At 49.1% G+C, this 27,343-nt stretch overlaps 1 protein-coding gene across 1 annotated transcript in view; it reads right to left on the reverse strand.

Moving 5' to 3' along the window:
• Positions 1-27,343, reverse strand: part of ZDHHC6 (zinc finger DHHC-type palmitoyltransferase 6) — a 395,617-nt gene that overhangs the window by 303,899 nt on the left and 64,375 nt on the right. The window contains exon 5 of the mRNA XM_069611791.1: positions 17,862-18,023. Within this exon, the coding sequence (XP_069467892.1) occupies positions 17,862-18,023 (162 nt within the window). The remainder of the gene's footprint in view (positions 1-17,861; positions 18,024-27,343) is intronic.

The raw sequence follows: 27,343 nt of genomic DNA on the forward strand, positions 1-27,343 counted from the left end.
TGGGCTGGCTAATTTAATGGCCCCTGGACATTGATGAAGGGCTCGTGAGGAGCGTGCAGGTGTGCCTACCACCAACAATGTATAACTGCTGCCGGTCCCAACGCCCAAATTGCATAGTAATGCGGCGCAACTGGTGCCATCTGTATTGGGAGCAAGACTTCAAGGTTATGGCACTTACCTCTTCTTTGCTGGCTGCTCCTCTTGTGGGCCGTGGTGCGTGCGGTGCAGGCGGCTGCGTTGTCATGATGGCCTGTGCGGCGCCGTGTGAGTCTTGGTGAGCGTGTCCACTGCGGCGGCCCAGGACGACGGTTGGAGCGGAGCTCTCCTTCCGTGGCCGACCTCGACATCGCAATGGTGACGTCACCTTGATGCTGGGGGAGTTGGCGATGGCTAATGTGGAATGCTCCCTCCAGCATTCCAGGACCCGGCAGCGCTGTGAGCGCGACGAACAGTGTTAGAAAGCTTAGAAAAAAGAACCTTCCAACGTGGAAAACGTGCCCCAGTTCCGTGTTTCATACGGAAACACGTTAGAAATGGGAAGTTACAACAGCCAGTGAGCTGTATAGACGATGCATTGAAGTACTGCATTCAGATATGGAACTTTGCCTATGTTAGTTTCCAGGCCGTGCGGTTTGAGATGCAGGATGTTGTCTTGAATTTTTCTTTTGTGGATTTTGCCGACAAGTACAACAATAGCAAATATTCATGTCGATGCTGGAATTAATACAATGACATGTTGCAGAGTCATGGGAATTTCTGCGAGAACGTTCATGGGAAGTACAGCGGTGAACTTGGACATGAAGTGATGTGCCACTACTTCTGGAAGGATTGCACTTTAAACTCAAGTACTGGGGAGTTATATATGGGAGTGGCTGACTTTTGGCAATTATTCTGGTCAATCCATAATGGGTTGAGCATTTGACACTGTGGGATTACCATTTGTTTTAAATTGGCAATTTTGGTAAAGTGATGTAATACATTCCAATGTATCGTTATGTAACCTTGCATTTTTTCCTAGGAACCTTACCAAAGGGGCTCTGAGGACTTTAAATGTTGGGTTTGGGAGGCGTTTATTAATACATTGCATTGTTGCCCACTTAAGTTTGATTCGTTCTATTGGTATGTTATGGGAAGGGCAGAGTAATTTATTAATGCATGGCTTAGCATCATTATTATTAGAGGCAGTGTCTGTTTGTGAAGTGGTGCCAGTAGTCTAGGTTAGAAGGTGCCATTGGTTTGGCATTGGTTGTGCCTGTGTTAGCATATCAGATGCTAATGGTTTGACATAAGTTGTGTCTTAGAGCATAAGAGGTGCCATTTGTTCGGCATTAGTGGTGCCATAGTTTGCTTTGGTGATGCCATTGTTTTAGCATAGGAGCTACACATTTTGCAATTTAGATGCTTTTGGTTTAGTGCATTAGGTGCAAATTACGTCACTGTTTAGCGTGAGTAGTACATTTGAATTGTACAATTTAAGTCTTTGACTGGCATAGGATGTGCATTAGCGGTGCATGTGAGATGTCATTGGTTAGTAGCTATTTGGGCATACTAGATGCCATCATGGTTATGTGGTTAGGTATAATGTTTAGTTGCACACAACAATGTTAAAATGTTGGGTGTTGAGCAAAACAACTGCTGTAGTGCTTAAAGTAAAGTAAATGCAATTGCGGTTACAACTGATGCACTATATGTTCAACTAATTTTCTTCCACAGGTACACACAAATGTAATGTATGTTTAAACAAATACTTGGTGCAGCCATCGTGTTTGGCGTGAGTAAAAAAAAAAAGGCTATGCTGATTGTTTTCTGCTTATTGGGGTTTTGTGTTTCTGTCAAAAGGAAAGAGGCGGATTTGTATTGCTGTGATGTTATCCTAAAGGTTATTGTGGTGTTAAGATTGATAAAGGATTAAAATGTCATGTGAGGCCTGTTAGACCGTTTCGTTGCAAAATTGTTGCTAGGACTTTCAGGGTTGTGTGACTGTGAGAGGTTGGATGTGATGGTTGTCGTGGCCTCTGTTTCAGTTTCTCGTGTGTGACATGATGTATTGCATTATGTATGTTATTTTGGCTAACCACATTTTCATTCACAGGTTCATCAAACACAAAGGACTTTGTAGGGTAAAGAATATGGACTCGGTAGTAGTGTTGAACTCTCGCTTACCATTCTTATACCCTCAATTTATCTTTACTTGTATAGTAAGAGACATGTGGTGAGTGAAGTGGTTGTGTTGTGGTGGTAACAATATTTTGGTTATTTGGGTGGGATGCATGGTCCCGGTAAAAGGTTCTGGTTGAACTGGTGTCCTTCGCACTAGGTGCATACTGATATTTGGTGTTTTGGTGGGATGCATGGTCCCGGTAAAAGGTTCTTGTTCTGGGTGAACTGGTATCATTCGCACTAGGTGCATTCTGTCATTATGGTGTTTCAGTGGGATGTATAGTCCCGGTAAAAGGTTCTTGTTCTGGGTGAACTGGTATCCTTCGCACTGGGTGCATTCTGTCATTATGGTGTTTCAGTGGGATGTATGGTCCCGGTAAAAGGTTCTTGTTCTGGGTGAACTGGTATCCTTCGCACTGGGTGCATTCTGTCATTATGGTGTTTCAGTGGGATGTATGGTCCCAGTAAAAGGTTCTTGTTCTGGGTGAACTGGTATCCTTCGCACTAGGTGCATTTGGTGTGATAGTGTATTGGGATGTGTGTCCCACTCACGCTACTTTGGGAGCGTGAAACATTATTTGTAGAAATTCGTATCCTGTGTTGGTGGAAACAGTTGGAAGTGATTAGCTTCTTATGGTGTCCTTGTACACCTTGTTAAGGGTTTATGGATGATGATAGTATGGTATCTGAGTGGTTTGGTTTGGTTTTGAGAATGAGGGCTGGTTCCCTAGTAATAGACGTCTGTGGTGGGGCCCGCTGCAGAGTTGATGAATGTCCATGGTTGGTGCTTAGCGATTTATAGGTATAGTGAAGTTAGCAAATGTTTGCTCTGAGCAGTCGCTTGGCTGGTAGAGTTGTATTGAGGAGGATTTGACCCCTGTGGTCATTATTGAATTTTGTTCGGAGCAATTGTGCATCTTTTCCCTGTGTTTTTATCCTGTTGTCTGCTTATATAGGGGGAAGATGTGTTAGGTTTTGATCTGCCCCTGTCCATGGTATGTGTGCCTGTGTCATAGCTGGAGTGTTGATCTAGAATGTTTGAACTGGAACCAGCATGAATGTTCTACTGTGCTGTGAGTGTTCCTAGAGAAACAGTTGGGACCTGGCACTGAATGGAAGAGGGGGCCGGTGGATGTCTCTCCCTGCCTATGTACTTTATCTTATTATCCTCATGTACTTACCTGTAGACCTAACCCAGTAAAGACTTATGAAACCCATGAACGGCTTCACTCGCATATTTGACTCCAAGGCATGAACATAACAGTATGCAACACCACCTACTCGTCCTAGCAAAGCAGTAACTGTACCGAAGTGTGTGAATAAGCGAAGGATTCTGTTATGTTATTTGGCATTTATATAGCACATAGTGACAGACGGGACACGAGAGGTGCATGGGGCACACAGTGATATCTTAGGGGAGCTGGGGCGCAGTGTCACACTGACATCATGGGGAACCAGAGGGCAAGGGGGTGCAGTGGCGAGACGGGAACCAGAGGGTCTGGGCACAAAGTCCACCATGGGGTCCTGAGGCATTGTGGAAACAAAGCGACATCAAGGGGAAACTAGGGACTGGGGGCAAACAGCGACATTGCAGGGAACCAGAGGGGGCTGGGAGTGTGCAGTGACAACACAGGGGACTGGAGGGTAGGGGCACACAGGGACATCACATGAACTAGAGGGGGCTGGGTACACAGCGACAGCACGGGAGACAAGGGGGGTACTCAGCGACAACACTTGTTGCAGGTTTAGAATGGTGGCGAGGCAACAAGGATACTGGCAAGGATATGTGGATATTAGTAGGGAGAGGGAATTGCTTGACGTTATGATCTATGGATATTATTCTGGATTTTGGGCATGCGGTTGCTTATAGCCAAACTTAATGAGCGTATTCATTGATGACGTTGTTGCGAGTTTCATTGAGAATTAGTCGTCAGGTTGCTAGGGTTTCTAACACTTTCGTGGGCACTTTCACAGCTCGTGGTTGGTATTACGGAAAGAGCCACGTTTTTAGAGCTTTGCGGAATGTCATAGTCTTGGGTGTGTCGTATATGTGATGAAGCGAGTTCCACAGAGTTGAGGCCAAGTATGAGAAGGCGGATCCTCTGACCCTGACAGAGTTAGAGGTTGGAATTGCTAAAAGGAGGGCACTGCTTGATCTTAGGGTACGGGATGGGAGGTATGGTTTTATCTTTTCTTGCAGGTATAATGGGCCAGTCATGTGCACTGCAGGGACGGGGCTTTAGGAGTGGATGAGGTAGAAGGGCAGTGTTGCCGACCACCACGATTTCGGTTTTAATGGGGTTTAAGAGGATGTGGTTTGTCATCTATCGGTCATTATCTTGAAGACAGGCTTCGAGGTTGGGTAGGGGGTTGGTGCCGGAATTGGGAATTCTTAGGATGATATGCGTATCGTCAGCGTGGTTGTAGCACAAGATGTTGTGAATGCGGATGATTCCAGGAAGGGTGGTCATATAGAGGTTGAACGGGAGAGCAGATGGGCATGCGCCTTGTGGTACTCCAGTGTTAACTGAGCGAGCAGCTGAGACAAATGGGGAAAGGAGGGTTATTTGTTTCCTGTTGCTGAGGAAGGAGGAGATGCACTTGAGAGCAGTGCCACGGATTCCAAGGGAGTGGAGGCGGTCAAGGAGGATTGAGTGATTAAGTGTGTCAAAGGCTGCAGAGAGATCGAGGAGAATTAGTGCAGCGCATCCGTCAGAGTCTGCAGTGACCTTAATATCAAGCCGGTCAGAGTGGTTTCAGTTCCATGTTGTAGTATGAAGCCTGATTGTGCGGGGTCAAGGTGGTTGTTGGATTCTACAAAGGCGTTGAGCTGGCAGTATGCTGTTCGTCGATGAGTTTTGCAAGGAATCTGGGGTTCGAGATGGGTCTGTAGTTTTTAGGGTTAAGGGATGGATTTTGAAATAAGAGGCTTGACATGCATAATTTTGAAGGCATCAAGGAAGATGCCAGAGGTGAGGGAGTCATTTAGTACGGTTCTTGCATGTTCTCCTGCCCACGTAGATCAGAATATTTCTTTTAGGACGGAAGCGAGGCAGGGGTCGGTCCAGACGGTTTGCTGGCAGATAATAAGTGAAGAAACTCATCTCTGGAGATGGGTTTGAAGGAGTCGAAAGTGGGCGAATTGGGGGTGGGGGCGGGTTTGTTGGGTTGATTGGTTGTGGGAAGGGGAGAGGGACAGTTTGTTAAGGGAGGTCGTCCTGTCAAGAGCAGTGGTGTAGAAGTGTAGGGAGAGCGATTGAGATGAGGTGGATTGGGTAGAGGTGCAAGTGGGTTTGACGAATTGAGATGGATTTCTTTGCTGCGGTTGCCACAGCTGAGAATTCATTCATTCTGATATCTGAAAGCCAAAAAAGCCTTTCAGATTTCAGCTTTTTAGTTCCGATGGTGCAAGGCGAACATGGATCAGCTGAGATTGGTTTTGGATGCTCACCATTTGCATTGAGTTATTTTGTTTTTTGGCGTTCTTAAGGTGGGATGTGAACCATTTGGGTAATGGTCCATAACGTGAGGAAACGGGGCGCGAGGGGGTGAGAGGAATTAGTGAGTTATTGAGCCAAGAGTCGAAAGAGTCGATGGTTAAGGCTCTGTCTGGAGGTGGGGTTGGGGGGGGGCGTTGTAGGGGATCAAATAAGTAGGGCTTTGGCAAAGTCAGGAAGGATCTTCACTTTGTTTCAGCATTGAGGTCTGGGGGGTGGGAGAGGGGAGGATGGAGAAGGGGATGACAAAGTGGTTTGGGGCGGGATATATGAATCAGGTCATGAGAGCTGAAAATTGCATCAAGGGTGTGCCCCTTTGAGTGGGTTGGACCAGTCATATGAAGGGAGAGGTTGAGCGCATCAAGACTGTCGACCAGCGGATGAGTCATGGGGTTGGTGGGGAATATCCAACCAGATAATGAAATCTCCAAAGGGAGTGAAAGAGGGGTGATTTACTTGAATGCTGGCTACAGAATCAGAGTCAGAGTGAGAAGTTGTGGGTGGAATGTCTTTCGTAACCAGGGGGTCTGTAGATAAGTAGGAAGCAGTGGGAGAAAGTCAGAGTTAGCAAGAGTTTAACTAGAAGGGATTCACATGAGGGAATGCATGCCTGAGATTTGATGAGTGAGACAGAGAAATGAGAATTAAAGAGAACTGCCACTCTGACCTCCTCTGGAGGGTCTAATGTGGGCGATGAGCGAGTAGCCTGGCGGGGGAAGGCTTCATGTGCAACAGCGGCAAAGTCGTCGGAGAAGGGACAAGTTACTTACCTGTAACTGTTGTTCTCCAGCATGGGTCTGGCATGGATTCACATACTCATGAATATTCCCCGTCGTCAGGCCGGGAATCCTCGGTATAGAAAAAAAATCAGTATCAGTTTCGTTTCTGATCTGTCTTTATTAATAGTAACCAATCACTGGTCTCTGGGTCATACTGCCCCCAGCCAATGACTGCCCGCTCCCTAGGCCCCGCCTCTGGCAGCCATCCTCAGATTTGGTAGCACATAAAGTGGCAGTATGACCAAGTGAAGAGCCTCAGAGGGGTAGGCGGGAAGGTTTGCATGTGAATCCATGCCAGACCCATGATGGAGAACAACAGTTACAGGTAAGTAACTTGTTCCTTCTCCAGCGTGGGGTCTGGCATGGATTCACATGCTCATGAATAAAAGAATACATAGCAGTATACACATGCACAACCACGGGAGGTGGCAACAGGCTCAACATTAAGCAATATAAAAACTCAACATTAAGCATCTCTTACCTCCTCACCAGGCTCACCTTAAGCGAACAGGTTGCGCAGCACTGCTTGGCCGACCCTGGACTCATCCCTGGAGTCCCGATCGACGCAGTAGAATCTCGTGAAGGTGTGTGTCGACCTCCATGTCGCAGCCCTGCAGATGTCGAGCAGGGGCACACCAGATAGGAACGCCGTGGTAGCAGTGATCGCTCTGGTCGAGTGGGCTCTCGGACGGCCTGGCAGCGGTCGGTTTGCCAACCGGTGACAGTGCATGATGCAGCCGGAGAGCCATCTGGAAATGTAAGCCTTCGAGAGAGCCTTCCCTCGATTCACAGGTCCAAAGTTTACAAACAGCTGTGATGTCTTCCGAAAACTCTTTGTGCTGTCCACGTAGAACTTCAGCGCTCTAGCTACGTCCAGCGAGTGCAGTCTACTCTCAGCCGGCGACAAAGGCGACGGGAAGAAAACTGGCAACACCAAGGGTTCGTTGAGGTGGAAGCCCGAAAGCACCTTGGGCATGAAGGAGGGGTGCATCCTCAGCACCGCCCTCGTCTCGTGAAAAGTCAAGTATGGTGGCTTGCAAGATAGGGCCTGGATCTCTCCCACTCGTCGTGCGGAGGCGATGGCCATGAGAAAAGCTGTCATCCACGACAGAAACTTTAACGGTGCCGAATGCATAGGCTCAAATGGGCCCCCCACCCCCATGAGCCTGGTCAGCACCACGTTGAGCTCCCACGCCGGGGCAGGGGCCTTCACCAGCGGGAATGATCCGAACAATCCTTTCATAAATTCCTTCACCAGCCGATGAGACCACAAGGACGCCCGTCCCGTAGTTCTGGTGTATCCTGAGATGGCAGCCAGATGCATCTTGATGGAAGCGTGAGCTAGTCCAGCCTTGGCCAATGACAGTAGGTACGGCAATACTTGAGGGGCCGTAATCCGCAGAGGGTTAATCTTCTGTGCACAGCACCAGACAGAGAACCTTTTCCATTTATGTCCGTAGCACTTGAAAGTTGAGGACGCCCTGGCCTTTGCAAGAAGTTCTCTGCAGTCGGCTGGGATGTCGTACCCTCCAAACTCTAGTGCTGCAGGAGCCAGGCCTGCAAGTTCAGCGACTCTGGGTTGTGATGAAGAATGGCGCCTCCTTCTCTAGAGAGAAGATCCGCGTCCGTCGGCAGCTTGACTGGTGTGGAGGCGGACAAGTCCAGAAGGTCCGGGAACCAGATCTGTCTCAGCCACGCCGGTGCAACAAGGATCATCCTGCACCGGGACCTCTTGAGCTGGTCGATGAGCCGGAGCCGCAACAGAGGGAACGCATAAAGAAATAGGCCGTCCCAGGGAAACGAGAAGGCATCGCCCATGCTCCTCGGCTGGGGGAACCTGCTGGCGAACCTCCGGCACTTGGAGTTCGTCGCCGTCGCGAAGAGATCGATCTGGGGTTCGCCCCATCGTCTGAAGAGTCGATCCACTTGATCCTGGCGTAGTTCCCACTCGTGGCACGAGCGCAGCTCTCTGCAATGGTGTTTTTTTATTCCTGCCAGATGAAGGCACCAGAAACATCCCTTGGGCGACGGCCCAATGCCACAGATCCTGGGCTTCCTTGGATAGGGCAGGGGATCTGGTTCCGCCTGCTTCCGGATGTAGAACATTGTCGTGGTGTTGTCGGTGAAGATCCTCACCACCTTGCCCTTGAGGGACGGAAGAAAAGACCTGAGGGCCCAGAACACTCCGCGGAGCTCCAAGATGTTGATGTGGAGTGACTTCTCCTCCGGGAGCCAAAGGCCTCTTGCGTGAAGATCTCCGGAGTGCGCTCCCCCAACCTTCCAGGGAGGCATCCGTCGTCACCGTCACCTGGTGAGCTGGGGTCTGAAAGTCCGTGCCCGCCGACAGATGAGAGCGGGTACCCCACCACCGGATCACCTGACGGAACGTCTCGTTGAGTGGGATCCTGTCCTCGAAGCTGCCCGTCGACTGGACCCAGCAGGCGTCGAGGAACTCTTGTAAGGGGCGCATCCGAAGCCTGCAAAGGCGCAGCAGATAAATGCAGGAGAACATCATCCCAAGGAGGAACTTGATAGATCTTAACCTGGCCATGTACGTGGCCAGCAGACGCTGCACCTTGCCCAGGATGGTCCTGGTCCTTTCCTCCGACGGCGAGGCCAGCCTCGCCACTGTGTCGAGCTTGGCTCCCAGAAAAAGGGAGACTTGCGACGGGACCAGGTGGGATTTTGGAAAGTTGGAGAACCCCAGGTCCGTGAGCAGCTGGACGGTCCTCGCAGTGTGCTCCACGACAAGCTCCCTTGTCCTTGCCCGGATGAGCCAGTCGCCCAGGTAGGGGTAGATGTGGATCCCCTGCAGGCGCAGCCGCGCCGCAACCGGTGCGAGGCACTTGGTGAACACCCTGGGTGCCGACTTCAATCCGAACGGGAGGGCCTTGAACTGGTAGTGCCGCCCTTGGACCACGAACCGGAGGAACTTTCGGTGTCTTTTTAGAATGGGGATGTGGAAGTACGCATCCTCCAAGTCCAACGACGACAGGAAATCGCCCTCATCCAGCTGTCCCAGCACGTGCTGGAGGGTGACCATCCGGAACTTCCGTGCCTTGATGTACTTGTTCAGTCGTCGCAGGTCCAGGATGGGGCGCCATCCTCCTGTCTTCTTGACGAGGAAGTACCTTGAGTAAACTCCGGAGCACCGAAGCCTCTTTGGGACGAGCTCGATGGCACCTTTCTTGAGCATCGCCCTTACTTCCAACAGTAGTTGAGGGACGCGATTTTCCTTCCTGGCCACGGATGGAACGCAAGGGCACTTCTTCTGGAACTCGAGGGCGTGCCCTTGGGCCAGGGCGTCCAGCACCCAACGGTCGGTGGAGATGGACTCCCACACATTGACGAGCCTCGTCAGCCGGCCTCCCACCGGGGTGCTTCGGCGGGGGCCCGACACCACGGTCGGTTCAATCCTGTTTGGAGGCCGCCTTGCCTCCTTGACCTCCCGGTCGACGACAACAGGCACCACCTGACTTGCCGCGTCCTCTGTAGGCCTCCTGAGACGAAGATCTTACCGCTTGGCGGTAAGTCGAGGAGCCACTGCCGGATCTCTTGGAGGCACCTTGTCTGCCTCCAGAGCTCCGAAAGGACGGCCGTCGTCGTTGGAGCACTCCCAGTGCCCGGACAGTCTCTGTGTCTGTCTTGATAGCCTGAAGGGACTCATCAACCGCCTTCCCAAACAGGTTGTTCCCGTCGAAGGGCATGTCCAAAACTTTGGTTTGTACGTCCTGGCAGAAATCCGTCGCCTTGAGCCATCCTCATCGTCTCTGGCAAATGCTGTTGCCCAACTGATGGAAACCAGTGTCGGCGATGTCCGTTGCCACCGTGATGGCGTGGTCCGAAGCAATCTCAACTTCCTGTAAGATTAAGGGCCTCAGCCCTTTTGGCATCCGGAAGGAAGTCGAATAGAGGGGCGATTTTGAACCACAACACCCTGTCGTAGCGGGCTACGATAGCCAGGGCGTTGGCCGCCTTGATAGTCGTCTCTGCGGATGAGATGATCTGTCGTCCCATCGTGTCCAGCTTTCCAAGTTGATGTTGAGGCCGATGCCCCTCCCCCCAGCTTTCTTCTTTGCTGCCGCCGAGACGACCGAATCTGGGGTAGGTTGCGCTCGAAGGCACAAGGGGGCAGCGTCGGGGACCCGGAACTACTTCTCTGCCCGGTCCATCTTTGCAGGCGCCGTGGCAGGGTTCTTGAGGAGGGCGAGCCCCTCATCCCAGATGTCATCAAGAAGTGGTACGGCGAGGACCATCTTCCTTTTAGCCTTGCGCCATTGGTAAAGGAACCCCTCCTTCTCTTTGGAGCAGAGCTGGAAGAGCTCGGATGCCCTAGAAATCATGGCATGGAAGGATCCAATCTCGTCGGGCGGGGACGCCCGAGCAGGGGGCGACACGTCCCGTCGTCGCCTCCGTCGTCATCTGTACCTGTCATAGCCATGTCCGTGCCTGTATCATCCCCGTGGGTAGTAGACCAGGGGGAAGGCAGAGCAGGCCGCAGAGGTGGGAGAGGTGGTGGAGGATGCGTCGTCCTCTTATGCGGTGGACTTTCCGAAGGTCCCGGCTCCGGTTCCCCCATCGCGTCTGGCTCAGGTACCTCCGTCGGGGGGGGGGGGGGGGGGTCAACCTTGTCCTTATCTCCGAGCATAAGGACTGAATCGCTGACAAAATGGCCGCCGAAGTGTCCTGCGGCACCGGAAACGACGAGCGCAAGGGCTCTTGAGGAACCTTGTTGGCAACACCATCGCTCTCGTCGTCGCCCTCGTCGGGATCCCTCCCGATGGGCTGGGCCCCCTCCATGACTTCGATGAGCTCTTCTTCAGAGGTCGTGTCCATATCCATGATGGCCACCTGCCGCTCCCCCTCCTTTTCCAACGGGGACTTCGTGGGGGTCTTCTTGATGGGCCTGAAGACGACTCCCTCTGCAGTGGCAGGGAAGCTCTGGATCCTGAGGTCGCCTCCACTGGCGTAGCCTCCACAGGCTGAGCCAGGGCCACTGCGACATCCTCAATCGAGGTCTTAGCAGGGTGAATTAAGGCCATCGTCACCTTCTGTACGCCGGTCCGAGCCTCGCTCCCCCTCTGCCGGAATCTTAGAGATCGATCGGGGCCTCTCCAGAAGCTTCGCCGGGTTCTCGGACTTCCTCTTAACCAAGCCCGAGCGTTGGCTTGTGGTTGATGGCGCTGGGGATGATGCGCCCTGCCTGGCAGCCAAGGAGCCCGACCGTTCGGCGTTCCCGGTGCCCACGGTGCTTGGCCTTTTGTTGGGCCCCCGTCGCTGGGGTGCCCTCACAGGACTTAGAAGATCGCTGAGACTTCTTTTTCTTCTTCTCGCCTGACGGGCTCTTCCCTTCCAGCCAGTTGGCGAGATGGAGGCGACGATCCTTCACGGTCCGCTCCGACATGTTCCCACAAAACGCACAGTCCTTCTCCACGTGCGTCTTGTCCTCATGGAGACAGAGGCATAACGAATGCTCGTCCTCCTTGAACACATTCTGAAGCTGGCATCCAGGGCAGGTCCTGAACAGCTTCCCGTGCGTCGCGCTTCCTTTCTCCTGGGCCATGTCCAGGGTAGGCCTCAGAACTTCTGGAATCCTCCAAAAGCGTAACTCGACGAAATCTTCACCCTTGAGGGGCGTAGAAAACTCCGAAACGGGTCCCTGTTGATCGGATGTAGAAACGGTGGATCTTGAGGCTCCATTTAACCGAAAAATGAGAAAAATCTCCTGAAAAAGCGCAAAAACGCAGCAAAAGCTCGAGAGCTACAGCACGAGGACACCCAACACTTGAACGTGTTGGTAAAAATCTAAGGATGGCTGCCAGAGGCGGGGCTTGGAGAGAGAGGGCAGTCATTGGCTGGGGGCAGTATGATCCAGAGACCAGTGATTGGTTACTACTAAGAAAGACAGATCAGAAACGAAACTGATACTGATTTTTTTCTATACCGAGGATTCCCGGCCTGACGGGGAATATTCATGAGCATGTGAATCCATGCCAGACCCCATGCTGGAGAACCAGGTTACGGTGATAAAGACAAGGTCGGATTTGTCAGAAGACAGGAGATCGAAAATGCTATGTCTGTTTCTTGCTACGGAGCGGGCATTAAAAGGAGGCAGTTGACTTTGAGGGGATTATGGTTTTAGTGAGGTCATCAGAGTGGAAGCACGAGGAGCTTGGGAGATGCAAGGGGAGGAGGGTGAGGGTGGAACATTCTGGGTCGCTGAGACAGGGTGAGGTGGGATAGGGAGGCGGGGCAGGGTTATAGTTGATTTTGAGCAACGGGAGATGGGGTTACGTCAGTGGAGGCTGGGTAGAGTAAGCGAGTGGCAGAGGATATGTGAGGGATGTGTATAGGGTCGAGGGGGGGCAGGCGAGCGGAAAGATGGTCAGTGGGTGTGGGGGTTTAGGGAGCTCGGAATTGCAGTGAGTCTGGAATGAGTTAGGGGTTCTGGTGCGCAGGGGGAAAGTCGAGAGAGGGGGTGGAAGCAGGGCAAGGTCAAGGTGGGGGAGGGGGAGTGTGAGGGGCTGGGGAGGGAGAGATTGTGAGGACGGGTTGAGGGTAGGAGTGGTGAGGAGTAGAGAGTAGAGGAAGAGGACCAGTCTTGTTTTCTTTTTTGTGAGTTTTGGTGCTATAGGGGTGTGAGAGGGTGGGGAGGGGTCGGAGGGGGAGGGAGATGAAGCTACTGTTCTTGCGAGGGCGGGACATGCCGCTTTCAGCGAGGGGAAGGAGTATGAAGGGGTAGTTTGTTGGTGGGGGGGGTCGAGAAGCGGTTAAGGGGGAAGAGTGAGAAGGAGGTGATTTCTCCGATGGGTTAAGGGGCAGGGACAGGAGGGGGAGGGCAAGGGGAGGGAGAGATTCCTAAGGGTCTGAATATATATGAGGCGAAGCATAATCCTGCCAGTGAAGACCTAATTATTTGTAGGAGGGAGAATCAGAGGGATTCAGCCTACTCGTCCCAGTAAACAAACAAGTATCAAAAGGAAATGAATGGCTATAGATTCAATTGAATAGGAATAGTAGAGTATCGCATCATCTAGGGTACAAGTGAAGGAAGTAATAAAGAGACACTACAAGTTGCCAATAAGGATAAGCATCAAAACCCTAAAGTGATAAACCAAGTGATATTTGTTCAAGGAGAAAAGGGAAAATCACGGAGGTGGAGTCGCCGCTTTGAAGAACTGGTTCAGCAAGTCACCAAGAACTATTTAAAAATGGCTAATTGAAACTGGGAAAGCTAGTCTGGGAGAAGGGAGTCGTTCTCCCGGACCTCTTTTGTGTTTTGCTAAAGTGATAGGGTCAGCGTAGGTTAGTTTTGGGACAGTGGACGGACTATTGCTTACGGTCGACGAGCACCATAGTTCTAGCGTTAATCAGCAAAATCACTTAGAATAGGGATAGACAGGCATTTTCTTATAACTTTAATAAAAGATATACTGTGAAATGTCACCACTTGGACCATCTCCTCCTCTTGACCTACCACACCTGTCCAAAACATTTCACATGCTTCCACTACCTTTTCCTAACAAAATAATGAAGATATTCAACTATTTCATGTTGGGTGAAGCGTCAAGACACCACATTTCAATTAAGATCCTGCAACTTCCGGTCAAGGAAGGAGGATTTGGTTTTCAACTACTAAAAAAAATTACCATGCAGCATACACATTGCAGTACATTGTACTGCTGCCTTAATATACGCTCTAGATCAAACCCACCATGAGTGCCCATTGGAAAAGATACAGCATCTCCCGACCCTGTGGAATGTCTGTTGATAATGGATAAACGTTGGATAAATAGTTTGGTGCCACCAGCAGCATTTCATACTCTAAATATCTGAAAAACTTTGAAAGATTTGGATAAACAAAATCCTGTTGTCACAGGAATCATGTCTTTGGTATAATCTGGCTATTAAATGGGAAAATAAACCATTAGGTTTGTGCTCCTGGCAAAAATATCGGGAATCTGGAAACTCCAGGATGTTCTGACTGGAGATGTATTGGCAGACATTGGCTTTTTACACTTCAAATATAAGATTAGGATGCCTAATATATAGAGATATAAAATATTATCCAGTCTTTACATCTGTCTTTGGCCCATTCAATGCAACAATACATGGCGAACCGGAACTGAGCCATCATTTGAGAATGCATCTACGCCTGCCTCAGTGTTGTATCGTTTGCAGCATTCCCAGCTTCCATCTTACTGATTCAAAGAGTCAATAACGGGAATATGAAATCCATTTTCCCCATTTCAAATAAAGACTGGTCGCACATACGTGGAAATATTTCTCAAATTATGCGGGACTTGGATCTGCGGTACACCCAGTAGAGAAGTATTCATTGCTTGTATTGGTCACTGTTGAGAATGAAAGCTAAGCTTTTACCCTCCGATTTCTGCTGGTCCTGTAAATCTGAAAAGGGAACAAATACTGTGACGAATCCCAGGATGTCATCACTGCTTACATGGGAGAAGCCCCTTCCCATGAGGCCAAAGAGGTGATGCCGCTACCAGATAGTCCCCCTGGGGGTGGTACTCAGTGGATGGATGGAATGGGGAGAGGACACCCCTATGGGACGACACTTAGAGACGTGGCATAACCCTACCACTATTCCCCTTCCACCAGCCTCTAACGTCTTAATCCTACCGCAGCCCCATGACAATCACATTTACTTGTGTAAGGCCGATCCACTCAAGTACTAGGACAAGGAGGAGGGGAAACTCGCATGTGAACTCCACTACAACACTGGGACGAGGAAGATGTGCAGAGTGCTGAGGTGCATCCCGTGGAACAAAGGTTACCAGACCAGACTAAAATAGCATATCCCCACCAGGAAATAATTGGGATTAAGGACTTTCAAAAAAGAGACCATCCTCCCTGGAGATCCATGAGGAAAGCTCCCATACGTGCAGGGAACTGAGAAGCAACCGGGACACCAGGAATGAAACGGGAGGGTCTGGAGCTGGTCGAGAAAATAGAGGTGACGGCACACTGGTAGACAACAGTGACAGGCGATCCTGAAGCTGGGGAAGCAAGACTGCTATCCAGAGGAGGTTTGGTGCCAAAGGGCTGCCGCCAACCAAGCACATCCCGCCAAAGCACCACAAGTTTTGAGGCAGACTGCTGAAACCAGAAAGGACCCAAGAACCTCACAGACAAGACCGTCAGGTACACGATTGGGCAGAGAATTTAGGGACCGGTGGCAAGCACAGAGGTGCGATGACAACCCCAAAAACAGGGTCTGGGATCCTAAAAACTATAGCAAAGGAACTTTCAAACCAATAGTGCTGCATGACAGTACTTTGCAGGGGAGTACACCAAGTCTACAAGGAAGAAAAAAATATTGAAGAAAGAGTCTGGGCTTGCACCCATTAAGAACATTTTGCAGACACTGTTCTTCATAGTCACAGTACTTGGGAAAGAAGTGTACCAGGTTGGCTGTGAGAGAAAGTGGAAAGAAACCAGGGAAAGGGAATTATTCCCTCTGGTGTTGTGAGGGGTACAAACCCCAGTTAAGAGAAGGAGACCATTCTCTTTATACCTTGGAGATAGAAAGAAAACAAGGGGAGGGGAAACAAACCCCAGTTATTTGTGGACAATCTGAGGAAAAGGAGAAAATAAGGGGATACTGGGAAGATGTCTTACATCTTTTGATGAACTGTAATATCCCTAGATCACCACTGATCAGCATCCTGGGTCTGCTGTCAGGGATTCCACGTGTTTCTTACAAGATGAAATACGGGTTTATACAGGGCACTGATAATGTTGAAAAAACAAATCTTAAAGAAATGGAAGAGTTCAGATAAACTGATGCAGGAGGATTGGACACAAGGAATGGTCCTGCTGTCAACTAAGAGGAATGTGTATTTTCTTAGAAAAGATTATTTAGATGAGAACGAGATATGGGGTCCTTTCAATGATTTGTATTTTCATATTTAGTTTGTTATATTTTTTGGAATTTGTATTCAAGTATTGGTCATCTACATACCTGTACGTCCCCCTCCCCCTTTCTTCACCCCCATTCCTCTCCCTGTTGCTTTGTTCTTCTCTCTCTTATTTAAGATTTACAAGTTATTATGTTGTGGCCAATACTCTATTTTAATCGGTTAGGTTTTACTTTCCTTATACAGTATTGGTGTACTAGATATTTTGTTCTCAACATATCTATATAGAGCACATCTGTATGCGTTTGTCTCTAAAATTAGAGAATGATAAAAATGATAAATATTAAAAAAAATATACATAACACTAAAGATGTAGATGGAAATAGATGCTATAGAATCCCATTTCAGCAACTATCTAAAACGTTAATTGCCTCTCCATCAAATGTGCTATCACTGAAGTTTCTAGGAGTAGTCCAAGAGATTCATGCTACTGCACCAACTGTCTAAGGAATGAAATATCTGCTTGAGCCAGCAACATTTCAAATCCATTCTTCTCAACAATTTGTTCTATTAGGTTTTGCATCGCCTTGACAAGGCAACACTCCTTTACTTCAAAAGCTAAGCGAACTAAAAACTAAGCAAGCAACTGTATCACAGGTTGCAGCTTACCCAAAAGACCGATTAAACAACAATAGCCTTTATTTAGTGGTTTTGTACAACAGCTGCATTCAGAGCGAACTGCTTTGTTCGGCTGAAGGAAGAGGTGGTGGTGTGGGAAGGGTAGAGGGAGAATGGGACAGGAACTAGGGGATGCATTCAAACGGAATCAGAGGACTGCAGATTGGTAGGTCCATCTACCAAGCAGTTGATTAAGTGAACAAGGGAAGGGGTCAGAGGGCTTGGAGAGGGTGTGGATAAGGGGCGCAGCATTCAACAAGTGCATGGGCTGTAGTTCTGAGGGTTTGATAGCATGAATAAGTGCAATCAAGTGTGGACTTTGGGGGTGGGGGTGAGTGCTCTAAATCTAGTCCAATCCTGTGGGCAATAAATAGGTGCAAAAGTAGAAGTGAGAGCCAGTAAGGAGGGTGGTTTCAGGGAAGCAGAATGGGCGTCGAGCATCCCCGATCAGACAGTGCAGCCCCATGTGAAAGTTTAAGTAGGTGTCACAGATACTATAGGAGAGGGCGGCATGCCTTGGTTTGATTTGCACTTATGGGGCAAAACTGTACTCTATGAATCACCCAGGAGATAAATCAAACCAAGCTATATATTGCCATGTAAACAGTCTAGGAATCACAAAAAGCTGTTGTGGTCTATACAGGTAAAGAACATACCGATTAAATACCACATCCTTCTGCCTAACAAGCAAGTGAATATTAGCAAGCAGGAGCTTCCTTTACAAAATCACTACACTCAAGTATAGTTTTGAATATAATTAAGAAAATGCAGACTAGAGTACCAAGCAATCAAGAATTTCAAAGGGGAGCCATTGACCAGCGATACCTATACTAAAGTCATAATGAGGAAAAACCTGAGAGACTCACCTGTATAATGAACAACATCCCAACTGCTATGGTCGTTCCTAGTGCCAATCCCAATGCAAACAAAGAGGTAGCAAAAGCTGACAAGCCAAAGGGAATAATAGGACGAGGGTCTCTCTTGGCAAAACTCATATCAATCTTTACCGAACTCCATCCAAATGATACCTGAAAAATAAGCAAGTTACCATGAATGAAATAGATAACATGCTGAGCCATAAACAGCACACCGTTTAACCAGCAGCCATGTGGCCTGCAAAAACATATGGACAGTGGATGAATCGCTATCTGGACCAAAAATAAAAAGAGCATTTTATCTCATGCCCATTATCTGGAGAATTGCATACAACTTTATATGGGTCTCCTAGGAGAGCCATTTTCTTACTGTAGTGTAAAAGCCATTGCTGTCATATTGCCTAAAATTTGAAAACCTTGAGTAATAGATCAGCGCAAAATTAAAGTCTTGTCTAAATTTCAAAATCCTTCCAACATTGAAATAGAGAATCATTGAAGAAATGGTAATTATATTTGAAAAACAGTTTACACATTCTAAAAGGTTAATTAATGTTACAAAAAGTATACCTGAAAGGGGAGACATGTGGTGAAAGCCAGTGATGAGACAGGAAGCTGATAAGGGAGTGGGTGTAAACACAGGACTTAATACGAAGAGTTAAGGATTTCTAAAATCAACCATGGGGATGGATTTTGGGAGGCACCCTATTATGGTGAATAGGAAATACACTGAAGTCTAGCCAAATACAAACAAGGTAGGTAGCAGAGCGGTAAGGCTTGGACTAATGTGGGGGTGGGGGTGAGCGTGTGGCCTAGGGTTACAGTCCATACTGAATACCACCAATTAATCTTGTTAAACAGGAAAGCAAAAACTGTGGTAGGTCAAGAGGAGACGGACCAAATGGTGGCATGTCCAATGTGTTTCTTTATTCAAATGATAAAGAAAAGGCCTTTCTATCCATATTCTACAGTTTTTCCCTACCCAACACACAACTTACTGATCATCATCAAATGTGTAGTGCACAAGCAAGAGTCCATCCTCCGTCAAAAACTAGTCTATCCTGTCAGATCACTAAACAAAACAAATGAAGTCCAGGAGAATGGCACCCTTCTCCTGGACGGAATTGGTCAGCTTCAATAGCTTAATTTCATATAGTTTGTCATCATTTTCTGAACCAGTTCCTTCAATTCTTCTAGGAGACTCCTCCACCCCCGGGGTGTCCCTGAACAAATGTTACTTGGTTTCTCAACTTAGGGTTTTACCCTTATGCTCAATGGCAACTTGCAGGGTCGCTGTAACTCGCAGTTTCTCTCTATGACTTTCTATACTGGGATGCTCTGAACTGTTTTCTTCACTCTTCTTAGTACTGGGGCCAGTATGATTAGCCCAGTCGTTCTCTGCACACTTCTTAGTCCTGGGAAGAGTATGATTAGCCCGGTGAGTATCTGAATTCTTCTCAGTACAGTGACGAGTATGATTGGCCCAGTGTTTATTTTCACCCTTCTTTGTACTGACACAAGTATGATTAACCCTGTGGTTATCTTCACTCCAAGTACTGACAAGTATGATTACTACACTTGTTACATTCGACTTCTTAACTGTGACCTGTCCAATTAATGCAATTACAGTGCACGCCCTTCATCCCCGGGTCTCCTGCTCTCCCAGTTACCTCCTTTTGAATGGAGCTGCGTCACCGGGTCAGCGTTCCCTCTGTTCTCATGTGTGCGGCAGCAGTCTCTGCGTAATTCAAGGGCCGCACAGTCCATCTCGCCTGGGTCATGCCACTGCTTCATTGACTGTGAGCATGCATGGCACGGCTTCCTGCCCTCTGCTTTCTTCTCTTGCTGGTTGGCCGAATCCTCTCGACGGAGGATCCCCAGGTTTCAGCAGCTGCTTCTTACTTGCCGGTTTGAAACTCACAGGCTTCAGGTTCGCTAGACATTAGTCCTCCTTCCCTTAACGTGCACTAGCTGGGTCCTCCCAAGTGTAGGACCATTTTCCTTTCTAACTTTCTCTACAGCACTCTTCATTACTGTTACCAAAGATTTTGTAAAGTCAAAGTGGTGTGGGACTCCACAAGACTTCTTGGTATTAGACACCCAAATCTTAATACAGATCTGTACTACACAAGTCAGTAGGGTGGCTGAGCAGCCAAGCGTCTCTTAAGAGGGGTAATGTGAACTGTAGAGTAGCACAATGAAATCAGTAAACACAAGGCTCCAAGTAAACACATTATTTTTAATTATTTATAAATACACAAGGCAAATTACACTAAAAAGCAGCAACCACTAATATTCATTGGAAGAGGGAATAAAGTTATTTTCAGAAACAATAATGCAAGTGAGTAATTTCTTTCTATGCTATACAGTTCCAGCACACGGAGTGACATCAATAAAAGATCGGTAATAGATCACCCTTACACAATGAGTTTGGGAGGTAAAGTTTCAGAGTAAGATAGAACACACTTTAGCAACTATTTCAATAGATAGTTTCTCCCAGAGGGATGTAGGCAGTCTTATCTCAGCAATAATAGTGTCAACAATTCAAACCAGTAAGGAAACAAGCACTGCCAAAGCCAGTAGTTTTCAGAAGAGGGGCTTTTAGGAAACCAGGACAGCCAAAGTCAATGTGACAGTTCCAGTTCTGATGCAGCTCTGATGCAGCTTTTCTTAGAAAATGTTATTCAAACAGTCAGGAGTAGGTTGAAAAAAAAAAAAAGAAAAAAAAAAAAAAAACAGCAGCTCAAGGGGAGCCCACTTGATGGAGCACAAGCATGAAGGCTTGCACAGGTGAGTTGAGGTCAACTCTAGATGGGTGAACATAATACTTCCCCAAACCCGGAAGCACTACAAAATGGCAAAAAGGTAGTTATACCCCAAGCTCCACTGTACCTTAGAATTGAAGATGTTCCAGCTGGATTCCTTCCTGATGCTGTGATGCAGACTCTTGTTCCTGGCAGGCTCCTGCGGCAGCACTCTGGAGAGGGACACAGCAGCAATGGATTTCACTAGACTCGGCGGCCCTCTGTGGTTTTGGCGCCCTGCTCTCTGTGCCAAGAAGTAACAAATCCCTCTGGTTGGATTTTTCACGGTCCTGAACTCTGGTGATAAAGAATTCCTTCTTCTGGATGTCCACAAGGATGCCCAGGAAGTTTTGGCCGGATTCGTTCTTCAACAGACAATGTACTCAATGATGGCCAGGGTTCCCCGATCGTTGGGATTCTGCTGCCTAGGAAAGTTGCAACAAGTCAGGGGATGAGCCAAAATGAAGCATGTCTCGAGGCTAGTTGGTCCCACCAGCCTAAGGGAGGAACTCGTCCTGGACGGATCTTCCCTGTCAAAACGAAAATAGGGTCAGCACTGCAGCAAGGTTTCACTGGTTCTTCTCCGGTCCTGGAAGGTGCTGCTGGCGTCTCTGCTCGTCTTCGTCGGATGTCTTGTTGCAGTGGTCGACTGTCTATAGACCCAAGATCTTTGCTTTTATACGAAATCCCTTTCATTCACAGCCCTAGGGCAGTCAATCACCAGCCAGCCAGTCAGAACTGGTTGCACTCGGGCACACCTACAGTCAAAGGACAGTGAAGTTTCGGGAACCTCCCTCACTTCCTGCCTTTCCAGACACACTGGAGCCTGGGTGGGATTCAGGGTTGAAGCCAGACAAAGGCAAAAAACACAAAGTACTTGAACCAAGTTTGAACAACAGAGTAAAAGCCCAGAAGGAACTGAGAAACAAGAAAAGGCAAACAAATAAAAAAAGGGGCCATTTGGGGAAAATGGTCACCCATGGGGATGTACTGCAGCTGAGATCAGCCTGCTAGTACCCTGCACAAAAGGTAGTAAAGAAAAAAATAAAAATCAGTAACTACTGGCACCAGCCGTTCAAGTTAGTCGGTGTAACAAAAAGTGAATATGAGAAGTATGATAAGGAGTTACTATGTAAACCCTCCCCACCCCCATACTCCACATAGGGTGGTGTGTGTTGGACCCACAAAAGAGAAAGCTAAAGTTCTCACTATTCTTGGAAATAGTCGTTCACACAAGAAGAACAAGTTGCTTACCAACTGGTAACACTTTCGACTGGAAGGTCCTCCAACGTCCTCATCTATGAGATGTAATGTCCACAGCTGTGCTGCTTTGTTGGCAGAGGGCGAGGTCATTGGATGTTATAAGTAGCACGCACGGCGCCCGTAGCCTCAGTTCGTGTTTTTCCCCCGTCACAACATGTGACACATGTGCCCATTATACAGCCATCGACTGCATTTAGCCATGAGGGAACGAAAGCTAATGGCATGGGCAATTCTTGAGGGGTAGGCTGGGAGGTCGATTAGGAATATGTTGGAGGAACATCCAGTCAAAAGAACGTTGCCAGTTGGCAAGTAATTTGTTCTTCGAATGGATTGCGTCCTCCAACGTATTCCTCATCTATGACAGACTCCCAAAGCAGTATCGATGAGCAGAGGAGGGAGAAGAATTTAAACATAACCAGTTAAATTGCAGAGTAAAGCACTGCCTTACCAAAGGCAACATCCTGAGCATGGGAAGTATCCAGGGAATAATGCTTAACAAACGTGTGTAAGGAATATCACGTTGCAGCATCAGAGATGTTCTTTACCAGTACACCCCTCTGCAGGGCTGTCTATGTAGCTATGCCCCCGGTGGAATGAGCCTGCAAACCCTCAGGAGGGTCCTTGCTCGCCAACCTGTAGCATTCTGAAATAGTGAGGATGATCCACCTAGACAAGGTCTGCTTAGAAACAGCCTTGCCCAATCAATGCCCAGTATACCCCACAAAGAGCTGGTCATCCTCTCTGACCCTGGACATTCTAGAAAGATAAAAGCTCAATGCCCTCCTAGGATCCAACCTATGCAGCCTCCCCTCGTCCTTACCAGGATGCGGAGGAGGATAGAAGGCGGGGAGCACCACCTTAGGTAGGAAGGACGGACGTACTCTCAATACAACCCTGTCCTTGTGGAACAAAGTAAAGGGTGGTTTAGAAGAAAGTGCCTGCAACTCGCTCACTCTTCGAGCATATATAATTGCAACCAAGAAAACGGTCTTAAATGTCAACAATATCAACGGACAAGAGTGCAAAGGTTCAAACAGAGCACCCATCAGAAACTTTAAGACCAAATTAAGGTCCCAGACCAGCACCTGAAAAGGCGACAGCAGGAACACATTTGTGAGCCCTTTCAGAAACTGAGTGATCAGTGGAATCCTAAAAAAGGAGCATTCCTCGGACGAGCGCTGAAAAGTAGAAAGCGCTGCCAGGTAACCTTTAATGGTTCCCACTTGAAGACCCCTGTGGGCCAAAAGAAAGTAAGGAGAGAACCTCCGGAATTGAGCACTGAAATGGATCAACATTCTTTTTTCTGCACCAGTCGCAAAACATACGCCAACGGCACAGGGACTTTGTTGCTGGCCGAAAGCAACACCTCCATCACGTCATCCGGGAGGCCCCAATCCTTAGATCTCAACCGTTCAGAAACCATGCATGAAGGTTGAGACTCTTGACCTATGGATGGAGAACCAGACCTTCCCCCAAAGAAAGGAACTTCTCTTGCGAGAGGTACACTTACTGGAGGACAGATGGACATGTCTAGAAGGACCAGGTACCCCCCCCCTCTCCTGGCCCAATCCGGAGCAATGAGGATAATGCGGGTCCCGAACCATCGTAACCGCCTGCGAACTTGAAGAATGACAGGGATCGGAGGAAAACACGTACAGAATCAGGAATAACCAATCAATGACAAACGTGTCTCCTAGAGCTTCTCAGAGGAAATTCCCTCAAGCAGTACCTTTCGTACTTGCAGTTGGCACCGGTCGCAAACAGGTCTACCTGCGGGGTTCCCCAAAGGGCAAAGATCTCTTGAAGGACTTCCTGAGCTAGATACCACTCGTGGGAGACTGCACCCTGCATGCTCAGAGCGTCTGCCACCATGTTCTCCACTCCAGCCAGATGAACCGCTGCCAGGGAGATTGCTTCCTGAATTGCCCAGAACCAGAGCTGCATTCCCTCCCTGAACAGGAGGGAGTGACCCCACACCACCTCCGAGGTAATGCATGGCCACCGTGTTGTCCGTCATTATTAGGACATTCCTCACCCACACAGATGGCAGGAAAGCCTTCAGTGCTAGCCTGATTGCTCTCAGCTCCAAAAGATTGATATGTAGTTTGGACTCCGATGGAGACCAACGACCGCTGATGGTCAGATCGTTGGCATGAGCTCCTCACCCTGTGAGGGGAAACGTCCGTCACTACCGTTACATCCGGCCATGGTTGCCAAAACGGCTCCCCTTTCATGAGATTGTCCTTGCTAGCCCACCATAGAAGACCCTATGAGACCTTGACCTGAACATGAAGGAGATCTGACATCCGGTCTGAGAACTGGGACCATTGAGTCCAGAGAGCCCACTGAAGAGAGAGCATTCACAGTTGGGCCTCTGGCACCAGAAAAATGCAGGAAGCCATGAGGCCGAGCAACCTTAGAATTCGAAAGCCAGAAGACTCTGGGCTTGTTAAAATTTGGTGACCATCTGTAGAATGTGTTGAGCCCTCACCTTGGGTGGCGAGCACATCCCCAAGGACATATCCAACACAACCCCGATGTACTGGAGCTGTTGTGAAGGTGTCATATGCGACCTCTTGAAATTGAGGGAGAAGCCCAGCTTGTTAAGGAAGTGGCAGGTGACACAGAGATGATCCAAGGCTTGTTCGGGAGAATGCGCCCTGATCCGCCAATCGTCCAGGTAGGGGTAGACATGAATCCCCCCCCCCCCTCTCCTGAGATGCGCTTCTACCACCACCATGAACTTGGGGAAGCTCCTCGGGCGGAGGTTAACCCGAATGGCAGGACTCAAAACCGATAGTGCGAGCCACCAACCGCGAACCTCAGGTATTTTCTGTGCTTGAGATGGATCGGCACATGAAAATAAGCATCCTGCAGGTCCAATGACACCAACCAATTCTGAAGTTGGAGGGTCTGAAGGATATGAGAAAGAGTGACCATCCTGAACTTGTCCTTCCTGAGGAACTTGCTCAAGTACCACAAGTCCAAGATGGGTCTCAGTGCTCCGTCCTCCTTTGGAATCAAAAAAATACAGGAAATACCAACCCTTGTTCCTCTCCACCACAGGCACTGGTTCTATAGCGCTTTTCTCTAGCAGGGTCAAAATCTCCTGCACAAGGAGAGGATCCGGAACCCTCAAAGAGTGCTTCCCTGGTGGATTGTTGGGAGGCCGTCGTAGAAAAGGAGGGCAGTAGCCAAGCCATAGGCAATCGTTTCCATAGCCCACACATCTGAAGAAATGGCTCGCCATTCTGCTAGATGCCGAGACAGCCTGCCCCCTACCAGTGAACAATGAGACAAGGCCTCAGAGCTGTTTTGAAGCGGCAGGGGCAGAGCCTGATGGCAAAGTGGCTGCCGCTTGAGCAGCTTGGCCCCTTGGACTGGCCATCCCCCTTACCCTTCCAAATGAGGACTATTAGCAAAAGGAACCACCCCTCCATTGCGGTCCTCTAGAACAAAAAAAGCAGAGGCTGTCAAAACAGCCTTGCTGCAGACCCAAAGGGCATGTTGAGAAGACGGGCCTGCACATCTGGTGCAAACCCGGACTTCGGCAACCACGCAAACCTGCGCATCATGGTGCTCGTAACCATGGACCTGATGACGCCATCAGCAGTGTCCAACCCAGACTGAAAGGATTCACACATGGCATCCTTGCCATCCTTCACAATAGCTAGAAAGCCATCCCTTTCGGAAATCTGCTCAGCCGCTAAAGAGATGCAATTCCACGGAGTGTGTGGACAGGTAGCCGGGGTTGCTGCTTGATGGGTGGTTTTTCTTCGTTAACGACTTGTTCACCACCGGAATAGTCTCCGGGGGATGTTCCAAGTAGCTGCCACCCACTTTTGCAAGGCAACATTAAATGGCAACACCGGGTCAGTAGACGGACCCTGGTCCAAAATATTTGTAAGATCATCTTGATCAAACTGCACTGGAGGCCAGGCCCAGTCCAAGTATCTCCACAACTCTTAATATTAGTCTCCGATAAGAGGAGTCGGCATGATCCCCCGGATCCGGCTTGCCAAACTCCATCTCAGGAGAAGTGTCAAGGCCACTGGCAATCATGCAAAGACTGACACAGATCCTCCATCCGACTCGCCTCACAGATGAGACACTCGGAATACCAGGAGTACCATACAGAAGACAAAAGGGACCAACATCCTCTGCTGACCTTTCTTGGTACTCAAATGTCCCAGAGAGACTTAAAGAAGTCCTTCCTCAGGAGGGGAGTACACCTCCTCAATCACAGTCTTCACAGACTTGGAAGTAGCCTTCCTCAGAGGGTCCACAGTCACATAGACCTCCACTGGTAAAGTCAGCCCAGATGGCATAGACAACCTCGAATGGCATGAACAATGGCACCAACGGCTTCGAGGGCCTGACCAGGGAAAAAGACCCGACAGGCGCACCCAACCGGCATTACGCCGATGCAGTCGACACCTTGAAGGGCTTTGAGGATTTCGCAGGTTTTGCTGGAGACAAAGACAGCAACCTTGACCTGGCACGTCTTTGGTGAACACCCGATCTGTCCGAACGGGGCCTCGAAGGCTCCCGATGTTTATCACGCCGTCCATCCGGGCCCAAAGGCATGCGCGCGTATCCGGCTGAGACCGTTCCCTGCCGGCTTCGTCGGAAGGCGCGGATGGAACTGTGCCTTGGGACAGAAATAGCTGCAGCATCTGCACCCAGAAAGCATCCCACTCCTTCGGGGTTGAGGATTTGGTGGGGCAGGTCACCTTTTTCGAGGAGGCGCCATCCGAAGAGGATGAGGAAGGCAAACGGTGACGTTGCTTCCTGGACCGCGGCGAAGAGGACGAGTGGCGCAAACCACTGCGGGACCTGGAGTGCTTGGACTTCTCCTGACGAGGAGAGTACCCTCTCGACTCATCAGTCGAAAGACCAGCTGACCTGGGTTTACGGGGCTTGGACACCCTTCCTACCTTCAATTTCCCCTTATGTTCCCGCAAGGCCTTGGCAGTCAACGACTGGCACTTCAGTCATCCGTAGCATGATCCTCGCCCAGGCACCACAGAAATTCTATGCAGATCCTAAATCGACATCTTTGAGCCGCAGTCCTGACATTTCTTGAAGTCAGACTGCGAGCTCGTCGGGGGTAGAAGAAGACATAATATGGTTACTTAAGAGTAACCACGAGGCGCGCCGAGTTTTACAAAGCAAACACGCTTGTGGAAAAACAGAAGATGGAGACCTTCGAGGGACATCGACGCATGGCGCCCTCTGTCGAAAACAATTCCGAAACAGCACAGCTGTGGACATTACATGTCAGATGAGGAATACGTTGAAGGACACAATCCATTCGGAAATGGATTCAAACATTAAGAGACGTCCAAGGAACTGCTCAGTGGCCTTGCAGAGAGGGTGCTGTGTGTCCCTATACAAAAAGCAGATGCC

Source organism: Ambystoma mexicanum, chromosome 8 (genome assembly GCF_040938575.1).
Source record: "Ambystoma mexicanum isolate Mex_15411 chromosome 8, UKY_AmexF1_1, whole genome shotgun sequence".
Classification (NCBI taxonomy): Eukaryota; Metazoa; Chordata; class Amphibia; order Caudata; family Ambystomatidae; genus Ambystoma; species Ambystoma mexicanum.